Below are 20,033 nucleotides of genomic sequence, written 5' to 3' on the forward strand. Positions count from 1 at the left end.
GCAGCTCCCAATCACACCGTAATTTAAACTCTTCAGTTGCTGGACCATGCTGATCAGGAGAAATAAACAGTGACGCACAAAAAAATATAGATGTGACTTTTTTTCTTTGTTATTCATTTTTCTCCACTGAATTGTGCTCTGGGTTGACATTAACGCCGGGAAAGAAGGGTTTAGGATAACGCTAACATCTTCGACTTACCGTTGGATTCAGCGATTTACTACAAAACGTTTTTAATCTCTCCAGGAAAAAGGCTTATTTTGACACCGGGGAGACATTCGGTGCACGTCACCGTGCGTATTGTTGCCAGCGATAAGTAATTTGTCAGATGAGTTTGCAAACTCCCGGCTTGAAACAACTCTCTCAATAAATGAGACATATGAAAAAGCCACTTTTCCCCCCACACACACACAAGTTTAATTACACGGCTACAGTAAAGTCATAAATTCAGGGAAGGAAAAAAGTCAAAACTCATCATCTCTTACAATAAATAGATACACTGGATGGTGGCCACTGTCTGGGGCTCATGCCTGGTCCCAGCACAGTCATAGCAACCAAAAGAAGAACACACCAAAGCCACCACGGATGTTTCAATCACGACGTGTGAGGCAAAGAGAAACAAAAGTAAAGTTACGATATAAACTTCATTTGGTGTGAAAACTGCTACAAAATATGCTCAGTATCTGCAACATTCTTGAGAATTTCATTCAGAAAAGTAAGGCTGAGCGGCGACAACTGTAACAGCATCTTTCACAGACTTAGCACGAATGCAGCTACGCATGAATAACTCAGCCACGGGGAACTAGAGAAACCCACTCAAGTTTCTTAATGCACATTATTCGACTTATCCATCACTGGTTCAGGGGACGTTAATGAAGCCTTCATGAGTTATATGCTAATATACGGAAATGAGGCAGCCTCGTCGTTCCACTGAAGTCAAGCACTTGTAATTTCTACCACACTTTTGGAATGCTTACTACGACATGCTCATGTCAACAGTATTCACTAGTAATAATGGAATTTACACTTTATTTCACATAGAAAATGATCTGAGGTCGTCTGTGAAACCCACCAAAAACAGCAAACGACAATTTTGAGTAATACAATCTGTCATTTTGGTGGAAAACAAGCAAGAATGATCAAAGTTTTGGGAATCGACTGGTGGGTACTGATGTAAAACGCCAATTTGCCCATGATGCACTGCAGCGACCCTGTCACTTCCATGGCTACAAACATAATTACACGCTGCTGCGTGGACCCAGATCAGCAAACTTCATTTTCCCAACTCCTTTTGGAACATGCTCACATGATCAGCCTAAAGTGAGCTAAGAAATTATAATTTACAAGCACATTTTGTCTAATAACATTGATACCGTTCCTTTTCTGACCACAACCAATGAAATCAAATACATTAGATGAGGACTTTGCCAGTATGTGTCGCAGTTCTCGCCCATATTTGTCTCTGTTTAAATCTGACAGTCTGCGTGTCTGTATGGATAAAATATAGATTTCTTTTGCTTATATGGTCAAACACAACTTGTAAATACAGGCAGCAGACGTGTGAAGATGTCACGTGAGGCCCAACAGGTCGAAACACTGTACAGTCCCGGGGCAGGTGTGCTGCCTCGTACATCCATGTGATCGTTAAGGTTCGAGTTTTTGCAATCTGGATCTGATGTTGTCTCGACAACGATGCCCGGATGGGTGTGAAGAACAATCGGTGCATCCACGCCGACACACAGCTGTGGGAAGTTGATTTAAATCTGACCTTAATGCACCTCTGTGTAGTGTGATTGGCAGGAATCAGACACATTTTTATCTCAACTGAGAAAGAAAGAAATTCTAAATAATAAATCCGACGCAGATGTGCCGGAAATGTGGCAGATCCGCTGTGGGCTGGCTGTTTGAACATCATCATTTGGTATGTCTCACTTTTTGAATCTTAAAACAGGTGCTTGTTGAGATATCTCTGATTAAACATATGTCTAACTGTACATGTGCAGGCTATTGTGCTGTTTTCCGGTGTAACAGGTTTGGGTCCATTTTAATATCCCAGTCCTTTGATACTTCTCGTCTCTACCGTCATTCTTTCCTGTCTCTGAACATTCCACTTAGGAGAAAAAGCTCTTCTGAAACTCTGGCAATAGAACTGCAGAACTGAAGTAAAGTGTTTTGGACATAAAAGAGCTTTTCTGATAAACACTGGCCCTACAGCCACCCACTCACGGGCCATTTACCTGCCAGTCGCTTGTTACACAAGAATTTTTCACCGCTCCTCAGTGTTGCCTGGAATTGTTTTCACGGGTATTGCCGTGCTGACCTCAGGCCGGGCTGAGAGGACGCAGACCGATCCCATCCTGTTGATGGAAGTGGCTTTTGTCAGCCCCTCGCTGCCCACGGTGGAGAGAGGGAAGCTCTCGTAGCTCTCGGTGGTGCGGTTGCTGCACTGGCAGCGCTGCAGGGTGGCCTTCAGCTCCTTCTGGAAGTTGCTGTTGAGGAAGCCGTACACCACGGGGTTGATGCAGGTGGAGGCCATCGCTGTCAAGTGACAGGCGGAAAAGATGGCGTCGTGCTGGCAGTCGGGGAGCGCCTGGTGGTGCCAGTCAAACAGCGTATTGAAGACATTCAGCGGCAGCCAGCACAGAGCGAAGGCTACGACAATGGCTAGCAGCATCACGTTAATCCTCTGGGCTCCCCGGGTTCGTCTGCTGCGCTCCAGCATGTCCCTGTGTGACACAGCATGAGGCCCATTGTCAGGCGATTCACTGTGAAATACCGCTGCAGACCTCAGGCAAAGAGACTCAATAAAGAGGACTGCGCCGCGGAACAAAAGGGAAAACAGGAGCTGCGACAAATTTGTTGTGATAGCAACTTGCGAGGAACAAAATATAGCTTTGTGACCTGCGTCGTTTCAGGCGAAGGAAGATCCTGAGGTAGCAGAGCAGCACTAGCACGAGCGGCAGGCAGTACTGGAAAACTAGCAGCGACGTCATGTAGGCAAGGCGATGCTTGTTCGAGGGCCACAGCTCCATACAGATCAAATGATCCCTGACACAAAACATAGTAGAGATTAAGGTGTTTATTAGGGATGCACGATACGATGTCTTCAGCCACCACCAACAGTTGGCTGTTGCCAGTGAGATAAGATATACTGCACTAAATGGTCTTTTTTAGTTCAGTTTCATCAAAAACTATCAATGCTCACAGGCTACAAATGTCTTCTTGTGTCTTCCTCGAATGTTACTGCACCACTGTAGAAACTTGTTGAATAAATAGAAGCCATCGCTATTGTTTGCCTTTATGGGCTTAATATGGATTAGCTGATAATTAAAAATGACAAAAAAAAAAAATCCTCATTTTTGGAGGATAACTTGCCAGATGGAGAAATATCGTGCATCCTTAATACAGCTCCAGTGATTTCAAACTCATTTCTTTTATTGTTCTTTCTTAAAAAATATTTTTTTTTTTGATTTTGTTTCAAACTGTGCTGAGAGCCCATGGAGAAGAAAGAACATCTTGGTTGGACTTGTTTGTTAGCAGGTGGGAGGCATCTTTTTGAATGATGGAACAGTTTGATTCTAGTGCACAGCCAAGAGCTCCTGAAAGCATTTTGTCCTCAAGAACGAACAAAAGGACAGAACGGCGAAGAAGGTGCCACTGCACAGTTTAACCCTCAGAGATGGGCCTAAATGGAACCCAAGAATATGAAAGTTCACAGTCATAGATCGTGTAATTTGCATTAAATACACTAATATCAGTGCAGCTATGAGTCCTGTATTTATGAGCGATGACAGATTCTGATTTTTCTGAACCTCCTTTGATCCAATTTTAAACACATGACCCAATTTTGGAAACAGACAAACAAACTCTACAATAGGAAACTCCTCAGAGCTCTAAAAACGTTTGAAGGCTTTATAATGCAGTTACAGGTCCCAAGATCAACTGTTCAAACGCTTATTTAAGAACACAGTGTTTGTGTCTGCTGCGGAAAACAACAGCTCAAAATGGTGAAGAGTCAACAGGAACCTCAGGCTTGACTAAACATTTACACAAATTCTGATTGTTGCAAATAATCCGTTGTCGCTGATAGTTGCACCTTAATTAATGATAAAGAAAATGAAAAAAAACCAACATTTTCTCACTTAATCACTTAATCACATTGTGTTTTCAGGACTAAGTAACAAAAATGGAGCTGATGAGGCTAAAAACCCAACATGACGAAGCCAGGACTTAATTGGATATTTGCTTCGACCATCCTGGGAGAGCTTTTCATTTGACTCTCATACACCATCCCATAGTTAACAGTCAGGACTCGGGAGCTGCATTCCACTGAGTGCATTCTTTTATAAATGGCTTTTGACTCGATCTACTGAGATCAAGATCTAGATTAAGATTAAGATTAAGATTTTTTTTTGCATCCCTCTGTTCTCTAATGTTACACTTCAGCTGTGCAGCTGAGGAGGGAGCAGTTCTACAGACAGAGAGAGCAGTTATATTTTATTCTCCATATCTGACGCGGTCCTCAGACTAATGGGGATTTTTCATCTTCCGTGTCAGCTTCAATCTTAAGCCTCCTGTGGCTCCTTGCGTCACAGCAGCATGTGCCAGATGTCAAAGCAGTCAACATTTCTAGACAGAAAGCACTTAAAAATATGGCATTGCTACCTGGATCCTGCAGGAAAAGAGTCACTAAAATTACTTTTAGCGTGCTGACGCGCAGCAAGCTTTGCTGCTTAGGTTTGGTGAAGCCACCCTGAAACCAACCTTTTGGTCCATTATCCACCGAAACCTGATGGCGAAGGGTGGACGAAGCTGATTAAAGGCAATTTCATGCCAAAATGAGTGCTCCGAATCAGCATAATGTAAATGGGATCCTCAGCCAGCAAAATAAACCAAACATTCCAGGCGGTCTGTATGGAAATTTGCAGAGGAAGGCTCCGCTCTGCGGCCTCGGCAGGTCCGTTGACACAGGCGGAATCATTTAAATTTGATTTACAGTTCTGCCTGTTGACTCCGAATCCAAATGTCTCACCTACGAAATGGTGCACTTGCACAGGGAGCTCTGATTATGTCACAAACTGTGAAATCGCTTTTGAAATGACATCAATTGTTTATTATCCTTCCACAGTCCCAAAACACGCACATTAGGTTGACTGCAGAAATGTGAGTGTGTGAGAGAACAGTGTGTGTCCTGTGGTGGACTGGTGACCTGTCCGGGGTGTGTTCCTGCCTCTCGCTTGCTGACTGCTGGGCTCCAGCAACCCCCGTGACCCTGATTAGGAATAGGGAATAAGAGAAAATGGATGGATTTGATCTTTTCTGCTGATCCACCCAAGATTCCTTCTGTTTTTCAAGGCCGTTCTCTAAAGCACAGAGGAAATACTGTTCCTATTACAAACATTTGATCAATTAAGATGAAAAAGTGACATGGAACTGGCTCACGGTTGGAGCAGCTCCCACTACAACAACATCAGCGCACCTGAAAGGGTTGGCGGGAAGGCTGATGTTCTGGAAGGGGTCATTGGTCAGGACGTTGAAGGAAAGAAACGGCAAGGAGATGAAACAAGCCACCAGCCACGTCAGCCCCACCGCCAGGTAGGAGTGTCCCGCAGCGGGGGACCAGCCAGTGGGATGAAGGATCAGCTGGTGGCGCTCCAGAGCGATCAGCACCAAGGAGAAGATGGAGACGGTTACTGACATGCACTGGACGAAGGGGGTCACCTGGTTGAGGAAGAAAAGAGGTTTATGCATTGTTAGGAAGTGTGTGTGGGTGTTTAATTGTATGCGGGTGTCTAAGTGTGTGTGAGTTGGGGGGGTCCTGACCTTACACAGGGCCTCTCCCAGCACCCAGCGGTCCATCAGCGTGTATATGACGGTGACAGGGAGACACACCACGCACATGAGGATGTCCGAACACGACAGGTTGGCGATCAGGATGTTGGTGACGTTGCGCAGCTCCTGTTGCCGGGCAATGATGAATACCAGGCCTGCGTTCCCTAGCAACCCAATTGCTATGATAGCGCTGTATGCGACGATCCAAAAAGTGGCCCCGCCTATGGAAGGTGGGCACTGGGAAGTTTCTGCCCAGTCAGAGCCCTCCCACGTGCCGAGGAAGCTGCTGTCGTTGGCCATGGCAGAATGGGGGGTGAGGCAGCGTGTCAGGGGTCGGGGTTGGATAGGACGAAAGCCCTCCGGCTGTGAGTGAACTTCACTTTCCCTAAAAGGGCCAGGTAACAGCAGAGGTGACAGGTTGGGAGGGGAGGAGGGACTGTCAGGTTCACTACTGCCTCATATGATGCAGATATGGGATGGTGACCGTGGGGAGGAACGACTCAAATATAGATGTTGTCCTCCTTTTTCTTCATTGCCCGTGCTCCCCCCGGATTAGTAAAGCATCTGTGTTTCCCTGCGAAGAAGAAGAAAAGCAGGAGACAGACAGCAAGATGAAGAACTCTCAGCAGAGGTTTGAGACTGAGGTGAAGAAGACAAAAGGAGCTCAAGTGCGGAGGGAGAACAAAAGTGGGCTGAGACAGAGGAAAACAGAGCACCGGCGCTTCCTTTTCCTTCTCTTTCACCTCTCTGAGTCTCAGTTTGCCACGCAGCCGCACACATTAACATAATCCATTGTTGCTTAATGTTATATTATGTAGTCCCGGATCAACAAGGACAGGCTGAACATTTGAGAATGTTGTGTTCATTTACAGTGTGTAATTTAGAGCGCTGCGTGTCAAATAGGAGTTCCAAGGTCAGAGCGGGACACAAAGATTATTCACATTTTCTGCCGTCTTGATCTGAAAGACTGAAGAATGTCGAGACTCAGCGTTTTGAAAAGTCCAAACCATTTTCTCAGGCTTGAGGTCCATATTTAAGAGCATTATAAAGAAACTTTGGTGCTAAAAATAACGGTATCGGCCTGTTAACCACGCAGCAGTGGGACTATAAATCAACCCAATTATAAAAACTGCATCTAAACAACTTGAAAATGATTTGACTACTGCTCACAAGGGACAAAACTATAAAACTATAATTATTACATTATGTTTGAAGTATATTCAGGATGGGTTTGCCCTAAATTTGGAAAATGTTTATTTCGTTAGTCCTCAGATATGAAATGAATATCCATGCCAACTGTGCCAAGTGGATTTTAGTGTGCGGCCATAAATCACAAAGAAAATGACCTTTTTTGTTGTATAATCTGCAGCCTCTGATTAAATTTTACACTGCACCAGGAATTAACAAGAACACTATTAAATCAGAATACTTCCAAATTAGCTTATATGAATGTGGGGGAAAACGATAGTGAAAGCGGAAGATAAGCTCCATTATTAATCCAATCTCGAGAACACGCGGCATGTTGTTGTCGTTAGTGCAGCCACGCATCCCTTTTGAAACCTAATCTTTCTTTTAAAAGGCCGATAAAAGCTTCTGGACACACGGAGAGCATGCGCCCGGCTCGTTTCTGGCATTTATCCGAGAGGTCTTCGTTGATGAAGTCGCTGCTCATTAAAAATCTTTCATATGTGGCTGGCACACATCCACTGTACTGCTGTCATTAAATCCTCACTCTCATTAGCATACACGTAACACACATACACTTAATATGTGCATAGATTCAATCAGCGGATGGTCTCTCTGCCAGCCTCCCTCGGGCGAGCTCTGTCTGTTTCTCCCACTCACATTGCTGTTCTCCTTCTTCCATGGACACCTTTTTTATGGGACCTACTGCATGGAGCTGCCAACGAACGAGGCGCACTTGCAGGGGCTAAACTGATCCACGGTGAGTCACGTTCAGCCACCACCTCCCTGTAATAACGCACTCGCTCTCATTGTGGCAGAAGCACACAAACACTCGGAAGCCTTATGAGGATGTTTGTCTCGAGCTGCACTTGAGCCGTGAAAGCCCAGCAAGACAAAACTAAATTACCACTTCTTTTTCTGCATGTTGCCGCCATGATCCCACCATAGCAAGGAGCCAATCATTGTCCGCTCCAGTGATATTCCTCGAGCTTATATATGTGAAAGTGAGGGAGGAACAGCAGTGTAATGGCGGTTATTATTATAGTATGTTTGTTTAAATCTCCATCAAGGGATCCTCAATGGGCAGGCGTGGACTCCAAAGGGTTTGAAGAATACAGTTAAAGAATTTAAAAGGTTTTTAATAGTCGACAACAGTGGGACAAACGAGGCTGCAGTGACCTTGGTGTCTGACCTCTGAAGCAAATTGCATCCCAGAGATGGAGCCGAGCGCACACTTTGATGGAAACAGCCCACAAATAGGTGGTATCTGACACATCTAATTCCGCTGCCTTCGTCCTGTCCAGATAATGCTACAAACTCATGTACAAGCCTTTAATGGATGGACATACACATTATTATCTATGAATAAATTACCAGAAAGTGTTTTATTTTCCCAGAACATCAGCAGCAAATCTAAATGTGACCACAGTCATTACATTCTGCTAAGTGCAGTGTTGTGATAACTTCTCTGTACAAAATGGTGCATTATTAATAAGCAGATTTACAGTACTATTTCTTGTCTTTAGCTTTAATTTATTATTAAATGGACTTATGAAACTGTTCATGATGTTGTGTTATCTGCTTTTCTAGTATTCTAATACTAACAAATTAAATACACAACAGCACAAATGTAAAAACTGGCTGATTATACTGGTAAATTCCTTCCTTTCACTTGAATTATTTGGATCAGATCAGGTGTCCCCCAAAATACCTGCTCAAAAAGAAAGAGGAACAGAGAAACAGCCTTCACGGGTTCATCGCTAAAAGGTCATAGCCTGCGGAGCGGAGATAATTGTAAATTTATTTTCATAAATCTCCATTCAAAGCTTACGAAGAGGATGAACAAAAGGGTATTTCCGCTTCGTCCGTCTGCTCTGAAATTTATAACCCGTCATCGAGCCTTCTTCTTCTTGCTTTCGGAATTATTTAGCCAAATATAATTCTGTATCTCATGCCCCAGTTTTCTCAGCAGATCAGAGAGGATGTACAGTATATATGGGCTCTATTGCCATGTAATCTGTTTATATAATAACCTTTCTTAAAGGCCATGTATCATTTTCCTTTTTTTTGCTGTTGCTATGATCTAAACAGCCAAACCCCCCTCCCCCCGCCCCCAAGGACACATAACACAACAGGGTGATGATAGCAGCATCCTGGAGACAATGATAGTCGATTTGAGATACACTTGTGTTTATCTGGATACTTTGCTTGAAATATCTTCAAACACAAGGGGTCTTAAACGATACCGATGCAGTGTGGCGCCCCCTGTCGGCAAGATGCGGTATTAGCCATAAATTACATCCACAAAAAACTGTGGTGACAGTATTTATTTGTTTGATTCTGCATTGATATTTTAAAAATAATTGTATAAATGCGCCCAAGAAATTCCAATTTTTCTCCATTCACAGTGGAATAAATGGAAAAATAAACAGAGGCACATGTGTACATTTTGATGAAGCTGAAGCCTTGACTCCAGCATGCCCGCTGAGATGGTGCTTCAAGCCTGTGGTGCTGATCTTAGGCAAGAAGCACTCCCTGCAGTCTGTGCAGATCACTACATGTTTATTACTGCTCCCCTCTTTGTTTTCTTCATAATCAGACCCACTAAGCTGGTCAGCAGGTTCTTCCTGTTGTTTTTATACTGCTCTGCCCATCTACGCTTCCCGGTGATTCCAATAATGATCCATCCTGCACTAACCTGTTAATTTTAAAAGCCTACAATAAGAAAAAACTAAAATAAAATATCCAACACAAACATGATGCTTTATTATGAACTTGCAGCCCAGCCCAACACACCCTTAATTACTATTTTTCTGAGCCTGTAATTTCGAAACCTCTTATAAATGGGATCAATATTTATTGATTAGCCTGTGACTACAAAAGTGTTGGGTGTGTGAAGACTAAAGCAGAACCAGGGACACAATTCCGGTGTTGCAGCTTCACCACAGGATGTTCTACCAGTTCTGGTAAAGATGATTAAAAAAACAACAACTCTGAGAATCTTTCTATCGCCCTCTTCCACCTGCAGATCTGCTGGGCTCCACCAAAATAGGATCATCCTTTGGGGACGACTATCGAGCATCATCTCTGCCCGTAAAAAAATGCCCCGACAGATCTTAATGCTGCCTTGAGACTTTTATGGAGGTAAAGAGCATTTAAACGCTGTCATCACCTTGCAGATTACAGGCAGACTCGGATGAGGACGCCGCAATGATGTTTTCTGCTTGCTGTTGGTCTTCGGGCTGTGGAGATATAAATAACTACAATCTGACTGTAGAATTGGGGCAGCCAGAGTAGCTAGTTAATCCATTCGGTTTAAACTAAATCATGATTTGCTTCTTGCTGACGAACACAGATAAGTGTTTAGGACCATTGTCTGTTTAGATTCCAAGCGTTTCCTTGAGGGAGGATAGCGAAGCACAGCGGCTCTCCGATGCGGCAGGGAGGGGAGGCAAGACTGGCAGGAGCGAAAGTGGAAAGAAAAAAAAAAAACAACAAACAGAAGAAATTGGCAGCAGAGGATGAATTCAAGGACAAAATGGTTTAGAGGACAAACAGAAATGCACCTTCGTATATAACTGCAGCACATTTGGACACGTGCCATTCAGATTTGCTAAAAAAAGAGCAAAAAAAAACAAAAAACCAACCAAACATGTACAAATTCTCAATCTCGGTTCTCACTTCCTCCCCCGACTTTGTCGTCATTATTTATCACACGCCGACCCACAGACTTGCACGTGCGCGGTTGCACACACGGACTTATGCAAGCCCACACAGCGACACGCTGCTGGAGATCAAACAAGATCCTCGTCAACAACCTCGTCCTCTCAAGTTGCAGTAATCCCCACCTCCTCTCGTGCCACTTCAAAGTTTCCTGAGTCACAGTCGGAATAACGCTGGCAGCCTCACACGGACCGTTAATTCCTCCAAAACACTGGACCAATTTGAAAGAATCACCACAATAAACTGCATTTCACCGCTGATCGATCAAATGTGATAATCTTTTCAAATCCGGCTGGACAGTAAAGGGCTCTGGATCATCAACATCCTGGGAAATATCTGCAGAATTTCCCAAATCAGACTTTTTAAAATTCTCCTCACCCACTTCAGGCACTTCATTTCAAATTAAAGTGCGATGATGCCCTGATGAATGAGTGGCAATCACCTCCCGGTTGTGGGAGAGATGATGAATTACATCCCCATCAAACGCTGTGCCATGTTTCATCAACTTGTATTGTGCCGCCGACTCATCCAGCAGCCTTGTGGTGAACTAATTCCCCTGATCTTCCCATCAAATTTAACCCTGAAGGCGCAGCCCTGCCAATATATTTAACAGATCAGAGCCTGAGGGTGCAGTGAACTGATGCCAGTGGGGCAGGGATTGGGCAAATCTATTAAATGATTCATCCAGAAGACATAAAGGTCAGCTCAGATGGGCCAGACAGCTGTCAGCCAGTCCTGCTGGGGGGGCAATACTAGCCTGCGCATACCCGCATGTTTACAGTTAACTCCACTTCAAACATCTGCATCAGCATATTGAGCGATGGGGAGATGAAACAGGGGAGAGAGGATGATGTTCATTAGCACAAAAAAGAGCGCAAGAGGTTTGAATCTATATAAACTGTGTGTTGTCTTTCATCTAAACGAGCATTCAGACTCGATAAAGCAACCAAACAACGACGAATAAAATGAAGCATTTAACACATCCGCTACTAAATTATTAGTTATCAATATTACCATGCAGCAAAAACAAATGACTTCAGCACGTTTGGCAGCATCGTTTGTGCATCTGCCACAAAAGCAGAGTGGAAATGAGAAGCTCAGCAACGATCTGAGATCTGAGATCCAAGATTCGCTCATTAAACGGGTCCAAGGAGTTCTCATGTGTTCCACTCTTTCCCTCTTTTGTCTTATTTTAAAAAGGTTTGGACATCTCGGTGACACGGGAAACTAAGAAGATGACACATTTTTATTTTGCCTTTTAATTGTGATAATTAAAAATCCAAAAAGCAAGGGGGGGGGGGGTCTCTAAAATGCAAATATGCTTACAGAACATGAACAGTTGGCTGTTCATGCACAGCTGGATGATTCCTTCCGGACACAACAGGCTTTTCTGACTGAATCGTGCTCTAATGGTGGACTCCTAACAAGCTCATTAGCAGCACAGACAGGGTTGTGAAATTTTTAGCTATTTTAACACTTGGGTTATGTAAATCTACCACTTGGAGCCTAAATGCATCTTCTCTGAACCTTCACCTAACCTGCTCCACCACTTCCACACCTAATGGCCAATTTCACACTCCGGAGCAACTCCGTCTTGTTTTACACGGACTTGGACTTCAAAGAAGAAGAGCTCTATTTGAAAAAACAGGCTTCAGGAAGCTCAGAGACACTGTGTAGAACAACAACGTCACTGATTCCAAATGCAGTGGAAAGAAAGATGGATGTACCTTTTGAAACGGATTCATTAACTTCCCCGTATTTAGTGAATGGACCTTCTGCTGGATTCTCCAAACACTCACCCTGATATGGCTAAAAACTGTGGTTGCGCAGCCTTTAACTCCTGGAACGGAAGCTACCTGGAAACCCAACTCTGACATTTCCTATGCAGGGAGCTGTGGGAAAGCACTCGGCATATAGCGAGTGAGATTCAGAGGCAGAGAAATCTACTGATGTCAAGTCTGAGGGGAATTTCTCCTCTCCTCACCTGGCCTGCATGTCATTATGAATGAGGGAGAGGACGCCGTCGGATGCCTGGGAAATCCATCCAGACCCTCAGCCTGCCATCAAATAGTCACTGCAAACTTTTCTATATGTGCATTTCAGTGTGCCTGTGTTTAATGAGCAGCCATGAGCTGCAGCTATAATTACAGCCCGACGCACAGATTGGTGGAATGCAAAGTCAGACCAAGCAGAAATGAATGTTAGCTGACACACTTTCTTTTCTTTTTCCGAGAGGGTTCACCACTGTTCCAGCGTGGCTTAAACCACGCTGTGATGAAGCCATTTGGAGGCTGCTTTAGTGAATACCTGCAGTAAATGACACAATGCAAATGCATCATTTGTGTCAAAGGAGGAATTTATTGGGTTTAAGCTACAGTTTCCTGAAATGATGGTGTGTAGAATTTGGATAAAACTCAGTTTTATTGTGTCACTCCCTTTAGGCACAATTAAACAAAACCTCCCACTTGTCAACCCGCATCACAAACGTCCAGGCTTGATTCAAACCCATGTGATGCCGTTCTGGCTCCTGGTCATCGCCGAGCGCTGAGAAATGCAGGATAACATCTGCACGTTATTGGAATGAACGCAAGCAGAGATGGATGAACCTGCAGAACGGACGTCAGATTCATGGACAAAAGAAACATTGATGACGCAGAATATTCTATACACGGGTGATTATACTTGCTTTTTGTTTCCCAGGGACATCATTTGTTACACAAGCTACGCTAACGTCATTATATTTAGCCCTTAAAGAGATGTGCTGTGAAAGTTAATTACTCTTGTTGAAGATCCAAATACCACAAGAACTGACCTTTCTGCTTTATAGTCACCTGGTTTCATTGATATGACATCTACACTAATTATTTTTTTAATCGCCATGTCTGTGCCAAAGACAAAGAAGGGCTTTGATTAAGTGTACTACTTTAATAACTGCATATAACTGCAATAACTTTTCCTTCCTTGAACACCTGCTTTAAAATCCAACCACAAATAAACTTTGATTTGGCTACTTCAGGCTACCCCTTCAACCCCCCCCATGTGATTTTTAAGTTTGATTTTGCTTTGTTTTTCTCTTTTTCTCATTTTCGTGATAGAAAACAAATCCTTTCCAAAGCCGCGGTCCTCTTACATCATCCCCCAGTATTTCTGATTCACTGAGTTTGTCCTCTGCAAAGCTCCCGGATCCACCACACAGAACCATCCATGATTCCTGGTGATGTTCAAAAGGCTGTTGCGGACCCTCCCCCTAGACCCCCCAGACCAATGACTCTGTCTCATCACCCTCACTGGTGTTTTGATAACCTTCCTCGCTAATCTTGATTGGTCATCCATTTGAAAACACGCCAAACTTTCCTTTCCTTTCCTTTTTTTGTCAGAATATCTGTTTTTTTTATGATTTCCCTCATAAATAAATAAAACATACACAGGAACCATCAAACGGAGGGACTTTTGATCTTCCCTGTAAGAGCGCGCAACACGTGAGCCCGGCTTCTGTCCTCTCGCATTGTGCAGAGTTTATCAGTCAAAGACTGGCGTGTTCAGAGTCATACAACAGCTTGTAGCGAGCTTGATTTATTCCTCTCTACTGGTTCCTGTGCACTCACCATCTGAATGTTATGTGAAGCAGAACACGGCCATCCAAGAGAATCAATTTACTCTGTGTTCTTTTGGGACCCCGGGGACTCTTATTAGCTCATTTTTTTCGACTTGGCTGCATGTACAGCACACCATGAAATTAGCTATTAAAACATTTTTAAATTTAAAAGCAATCCTGTCTCCAGCTGTGTTAGAAGGTTTGCTGGGGTCAGGCCAGGGCCTCGAAGTAAACGGACACGGCTGATAGGTAAACACTCATCATCAAGGCGGTGTACATACCAATGGTTCCTGTCGGCGAACCAGCATGACAGCGCTCCAGTTATAGATGCATCCTCACCGGCATCATCAATCCTGCCATGTCTGTTCGTCAGCTTCCGTAATCTGCCTCACATTACGGCTGCCAGCTCCCTCGACATCATCTCCACTCCAGGTGCTGGGAGCAACAGCAGCTCCACCAGAAAAATAAATCTTTTTGAGGCAATTTGCTGCAGTGGGACTTCTGTTCCCCAGTCTACTTTCGACAGAACTTTGCTCGTGTTTCACTACATGTTTTTTGATGCTGCTAGCATCAAGGCTGTGAAGGAAAAGCTGGCTATATAAGGACGCACGCTGCTTTTAGACCCTAAAATGGCAAGTGGCCACGAAACCCAATGTGCCATTCAGGTCAATCGATGAATATTTAGCTGGCCGTTTATTTATTTGCTGTTAAATGGCTCCGGGACTTATTGACCCAACTGTCCTTCAGCCCAACTCTCAGTGGATCTGACTGACATTCTTCCCTTTCGATGTTTGACTGATGTGCGGTTGCTCTTTTAAACAATCCGTTCTAATGATTTGCGCGGACGCATGCAAGCCTGAAGTATTTCCAGTGCAGCTGCCCCCCCCAGGCCTCAGTAATCAACAAACAGGGCGAGATCTACTGGGCCCACCCTTTAAATGTGAGGACATCTAACTGTAATAGTGGCTTCAGTGGTTCCCAATAACAGAAGTGCCGAAATGGTGTCATTCTGGGCTGGCGTGAGCGGCGCGATCACCCGGCAGGTGGATGAGTCACGCCACCCGTCTGGTTCTCACACAGAGCTGTTGGACGCCATGAAATTAAATCTAAGTATCCAACTCGCCTGGTTCCCTTTCTGTCCTGGTGGCTTTTACCTCCGTCTCCTTCTCGGATCCTCGCGCACGCCGTCAGGCTTTCACGTTCACAGCGTGTTGATGTTTGAGTGGTCGTTTTGAAGAGAGTCAAAGACCTTTTTTATCGGTTAATATCCAATTGTAATACTGAGGGTTTGGGTCTGTTCCTGGATCTGGGTCCCACAAAGGCAATAAAAGACTGCCGGTATCATCCCACCTAAAACATTCCAAATATTCCTCTCTGTCAGGAAACCGGCTCAGAGCTGACGCAGAAGGAGGATCCTGGAAGTGCTTTTACATCAAATGAAGCGCTGGTTTTGGTTTTTGGGTGCTCCATACAGAAGCTTAATTCAGTGATGTGGATAAAAGGGGCCATCGAAATGTCACGTTTATTCTACTGTATACCAGGATCTATGCCCTAACGCCGTCTTGGGTTATATTGGAAACACTGAATTAGAGTGATTATATGTGTAGGAACAATCAGAATTATTCAAACACTGAATATTGCAGAAGATTGTTACAAGCTCAGCCGTAACAATCCAATGAATCATGATGCATATACATCAAAATTATTTGGCTGCTCTGTTCTCGCAAGTCTTGCCATGCAAACATTTTTAATCTCCCGTAGTGAACGTGCACAGACTCTGAGGCTCAACCGCAGATCTATATGAGCTGGAGCTCCTCACACGAGCGCAGCGATTGGTTGCCCCGGCTTGTAAAGAACTGGCTGCACCAGTTAGGCTCCACTTCATTCAGATTGTGAATGTCAGTAATGCAAAAACAGCTTTCTCGGCCTTGGGAAAATTCCGGAAAACCAGAACACCTGCAGATTACAAATGAAGTAGAGCGATTCCCAACTGGCCTTGTTTTGCTTTTGGAGGTTGTGTCCCTGAGCGAAGCGTCCGAAGAATGTCAGATCGCACCTTTAAAGCCTTCACCTTTTCGATGGAAGGAGGGGAAACATCATTTCACACACACCAGAAAAAGGGGTCGATACGCCGAAGGTCCGATCAATGATTGATATGGTGTCACCACTTCCTCCTATTGGAAAATGCAGATGATTAGCATATAATTATGGCTCGTGCCATTGGTCTGCATGGGAGATTACCCAAGGGAGCGATATGTCAGTAACAACGGTGACAATATAGCAACTTGTCAATGAAGAGAATGAAATAGGAAGCTTAAAAGAATGAGAAATAATCTTCCAAAGGATAAGACACTTTCCCAATGATCCAGGCGCGCAGTGCAGCCTTTGTTTATTTGCCAAATTAAGAGGCTCGCCATTATCGCTGTCAAGACGAATCATTATTCTTTGTGAACCTGCGGTTAGCAAAATGCCTGGAAAGAATTATAAAAATAATGTTTATTGCGTCAACAGTCGATGTTCGCCTGGGGAGTCCTCTCAAGGGGAAGGTGGAATGTAGTCATTATTGGCTCGTACTGTCAATAGATGTTAATGTTCGACAAAAAGAAATCAAATTACACATTTTATGAAGATGAAGGAGCATTTCCACAGGATGCACGCTTGGATCCCGCTGAGCTGAATCCTACCACATTAGAGCGGAGAAATAGGACAATGTGCCTGACGGCGAAGCTTCATCCATCTTATCTGCCAAGCCTGAAGTCTCAGTTTTCTTCATGTGAACTTTTCAATATTTATGCAACACGTCTAAGGACAAAGACGTAGGCGTTGCCACAAACAAGCCCACAACCACCCCCGAGTAGTTCAGTTCAAGCCATTTTTGTTGAGCTGAAATGATCGTGACTGATCACATGACTTCCCAGGCTTATTTTGATATTTTGAAAGCAAACTCATCGCAACAAGCAAACACTCATTAGCATTCATTTAACACAGTGTTATCAGAGATAAACAGCAGCTTTTCTGTCAGCTGTAAAATGAATAATCTTTGAGAATACTTCAGTCCTAAAGGGAGCACTCTTCATGAAACTGCAATTTGATTCCCACTGCAAGTACAATACAAACAGAGGAATAATCATTTTTAGAAGTAAGATCACGCAATTAAAAGCCCTCCAAGCTTGTTCATGTGCACAAAGTGGACGCTGCTCCCACTCAGAGGGAGCTGCGTTGTCACGCCTCTCCCGTATGTTCTGCTATCATCGTCAAGCTGGTCGCCATCGTGTGGCTGAGACATGCTACAGAGTTCTCGTAGCATCTGCGAGTACCTCGCTGAAACGAATGTGCATCCCCCAAAAAGGAGGAAAGAAACTAGCCTGTGTTTTTGGTGCCACAGGCTTCACAGACTTCCTTTAATGTAGCCAATTCATCTAGTGAGGGCATGAAAGTGAGGCACATTAAAATCCAGTTTAATGGACTGCTGCAAGCTGAAATTTGAGGACAGAAGAGCCAAATAAACAGGTACATGAATCTCTTTAACTCGAATGAAACAAAATAGAGCAGCTGCTGTGGACTTATTAATGGCTTGTGTCTTTACTGAGAAAGATCTGTTTACATTTAATTACCCTGCGCATTAGTGCAGCCGTAGAGATGCTATTCTTCTTGCCCCTGTGAGCACGGGTGTGTTAACTATCGTGTTTAATTAAGAGTAAAACCTTGCAGACCTGAGACTGTGCTCGAATGAAATGTCTAATGAGGCTGCAGAAGGTCCAAAAATTAAAAAAAAAAACACCCTTAAACTACAGTCATTCCATCTGATTAGAGGGGTCAACCGTCAGCTTCTATGAATCTCTGCTAATGTTCCGGGGCCCCTGCTGACTCCTATCATCTGGTGATTTAATGTTGGGAATCAACCATCATTACCCCCAATTTGAGTCTGAGATTCTTCAGAAACCTTACAGTTGATGATGACTTGATGGATTATTTCTTTTCATGCCACAGTGAAAGTCGGTTCGGCTTTGTCGATGTTTAATCAAACCTTAAAATGATGGTCTGTGCTGCTAGCGTGCAGCTCACTGGAAACCCCTTTAAGTGAAATTCAGACTGTTTGGCCACAGGCCCTTGAAACTTGTCAGATATCCCTGTCTGAGCTGACAGCACTGCACTGGTAAGAGAAGCTGGGCACACCACACCTCGTTTAGGACCCAGAGCAGGAGCTTAAATATAGTCGGACCCGAGGCTGCCGTCTCACTCGCTGCGCTCTTGTCACCTTTGATTTCTACTAAAGCTACAAAAAACATTTGTGACAACTGCGGACATCTGAGACGTCACTGTTTCAACCCCACAAGATGTCCTTCGTGTCTGTCACAGCAGAACATGCCCCGTGCTGACAACACCTCCGTTTCAGTGAAAAAACAAAACGAAGGGTGACAGTGTGTCCTGTGATCCCCAGATAAGGATTTTAGAATGTAACGGTCACCTTCTGCGTTGCAGCTGCTGGACTGTTTAGGAAATAGTGAAATATAAAAGAAAACATGCATTATGCATCTTGTTGCTGATGCTGAATTGAAAAAAAAAAACATTATTGCAAATCTTGACGTTTTAAATGTCACATTGCTGGAACTCACAACTGATGTATTTGCACTAAAATAAATGAATTGTTTTTGCCATTCCTTCAGGGCAGCCGATTCATTTTATGGTACAAACAACACAGATACGACCTGTTTTGGTGGAGAAAGACAATAGCAAAACGTGAGGACCAAGAATTTACGCGAGAGATGCAGAAAATAAGTTTCGGTCGCAGTCAATTAATCCACGATGGCCCAATTAGACTCGTTACGCCGCACACACGAAGTTTAGGCCGTTTGATTTTCTTTTGAGTCTGACAGAAATCTAAGTTACTGCTCGGATCCAAATTTGAGCCTCTTTAAACAGCCTCTGTCAGCGGCCACCCTGCGTGCATGTGCCATTTTCTCCAACATCTGCACGCTGGCGCAGCAGAGAATTTAAAAAATAAAAATGCAAATGTGACCCGTTTTAACAATTGAATAACACAATGAAACACATGCGCGCGGAGGTGGAGGAAGAAAAGGAGGAGGAGGAGGTGGAGGAGGAGGAAGCGGCAGATGCGCACTCACCTGTCCGGGCTGTCGGTGCCGCCGTCTGCATCCACAGACTGCTGCTGGAGTCCATCTGACGATGTCGTTCCCTCACAGTGAGGCGTGGGTGCGCGCAGGCGTACACGCGCCTGTGCGTGTGATTGGGCGCGTGCAAGAGCGGCGAACGCGGGTCAGTGTGGAGTTTGGAGTAGGATCAACTGCGGAGAGCGGATTTTCTCCGCTTCCAGGGATGTGCACAACCTTAATCGTTCAGGGGTTTGTCAAGTCTGCAGACGCACGCTTGAGTGAAGCTGCAGGGCAGGAGGAAAACCGTCTCTCATTAGGCTGAAAAACTGGCGTGATTTAACATGCAAATGGTGGAACTTTCACATTTAATCACCGTGAGCCCAATTAAACAGACAGTTACTTCAATATTGGGAAAAGTGTAGAGCATTATTATTAAAATGGGATGATAATCAGATCAGGCCTTCACCAATTTTATTCTGGTTAGTCATCGAAGTGCTTTGCTTTAGTGACCTTTTCCGTGTTGTGCAGTTAATTAATTCTTGGTCAACACTGACAATTGCTTCTGTTATGGTCAGACAGCACCTTT

General features: G+C 44.2%; 1 protein-coding gene across 4 annotated transcripts; it reads right to left on the reverse strand.

Moving 5' to 3' along the window:
- Positions 1 to 387: 387 nt before the first annotated feature.
- npy8ar (neuropeptide Y receptor Y8a) lies at positions 388 to 19,621 on the reverse strand. 4 transcript variants are annotated; one of them, XM_057019226.1, is made up of 7 exons: positions 19,460 to 19,618; positions 16,405 to 16,507; positions 5,822 to 6,404; positions 5,478 to 5,719; positions 5,208 to 5,270; positions 2,900 to 3,046; positions 388 to 2,724 (listed from the first exon to the last, which is right to left on the reverse strand). In XM_057019226.1, the coding sequence occupies exons 3-7, from the start codon at positions 6,128 to 6,130 to the stop codon at positions 2,265 to 2,267; spliced, it is 1,221 nt and encodes a 406-aa protein (XP_056875206.1). In that variant the 5' UTR covers positions 6,131 to 6,404; positions 16,405 to 16,507; positions 19,460 to 19,618; the 3' UTR covers positions 388 to 2,264. The 4 variants fall into 4 exon arrangements, with proteins under 4 accessions (XP_056875206.1, XP_056875207.1, XP_056875205.1 ...); XM_057019227.1 differs by having other exon boundaries at positions 16,390 to 16,507; XM_057019225.1 differs by lacking the exon at positions 16,405 to 16,507 and having other exon boundaries at positions 19,460 to 19,617.
- Between the last annotated feature and the right edge of the window lie 412 nt (positions 19,622 to 20,033).

Source organism: Takifugu flavidus, chromosome 20, assembly GCF_003711565.1.
Source record: "Takifugu flavidus isolate HTHZ2018 chromosome 20, ASM371156v2, whole genome shotgun sequence".
Taxonomy (NCBI): domain Eukaryota; kingdom Metazoa; phylum Chordata; class Actinopteri; order Tetraodontiformes; family Tetraodontidae; genus Takifugu; species Takifugu flavidus.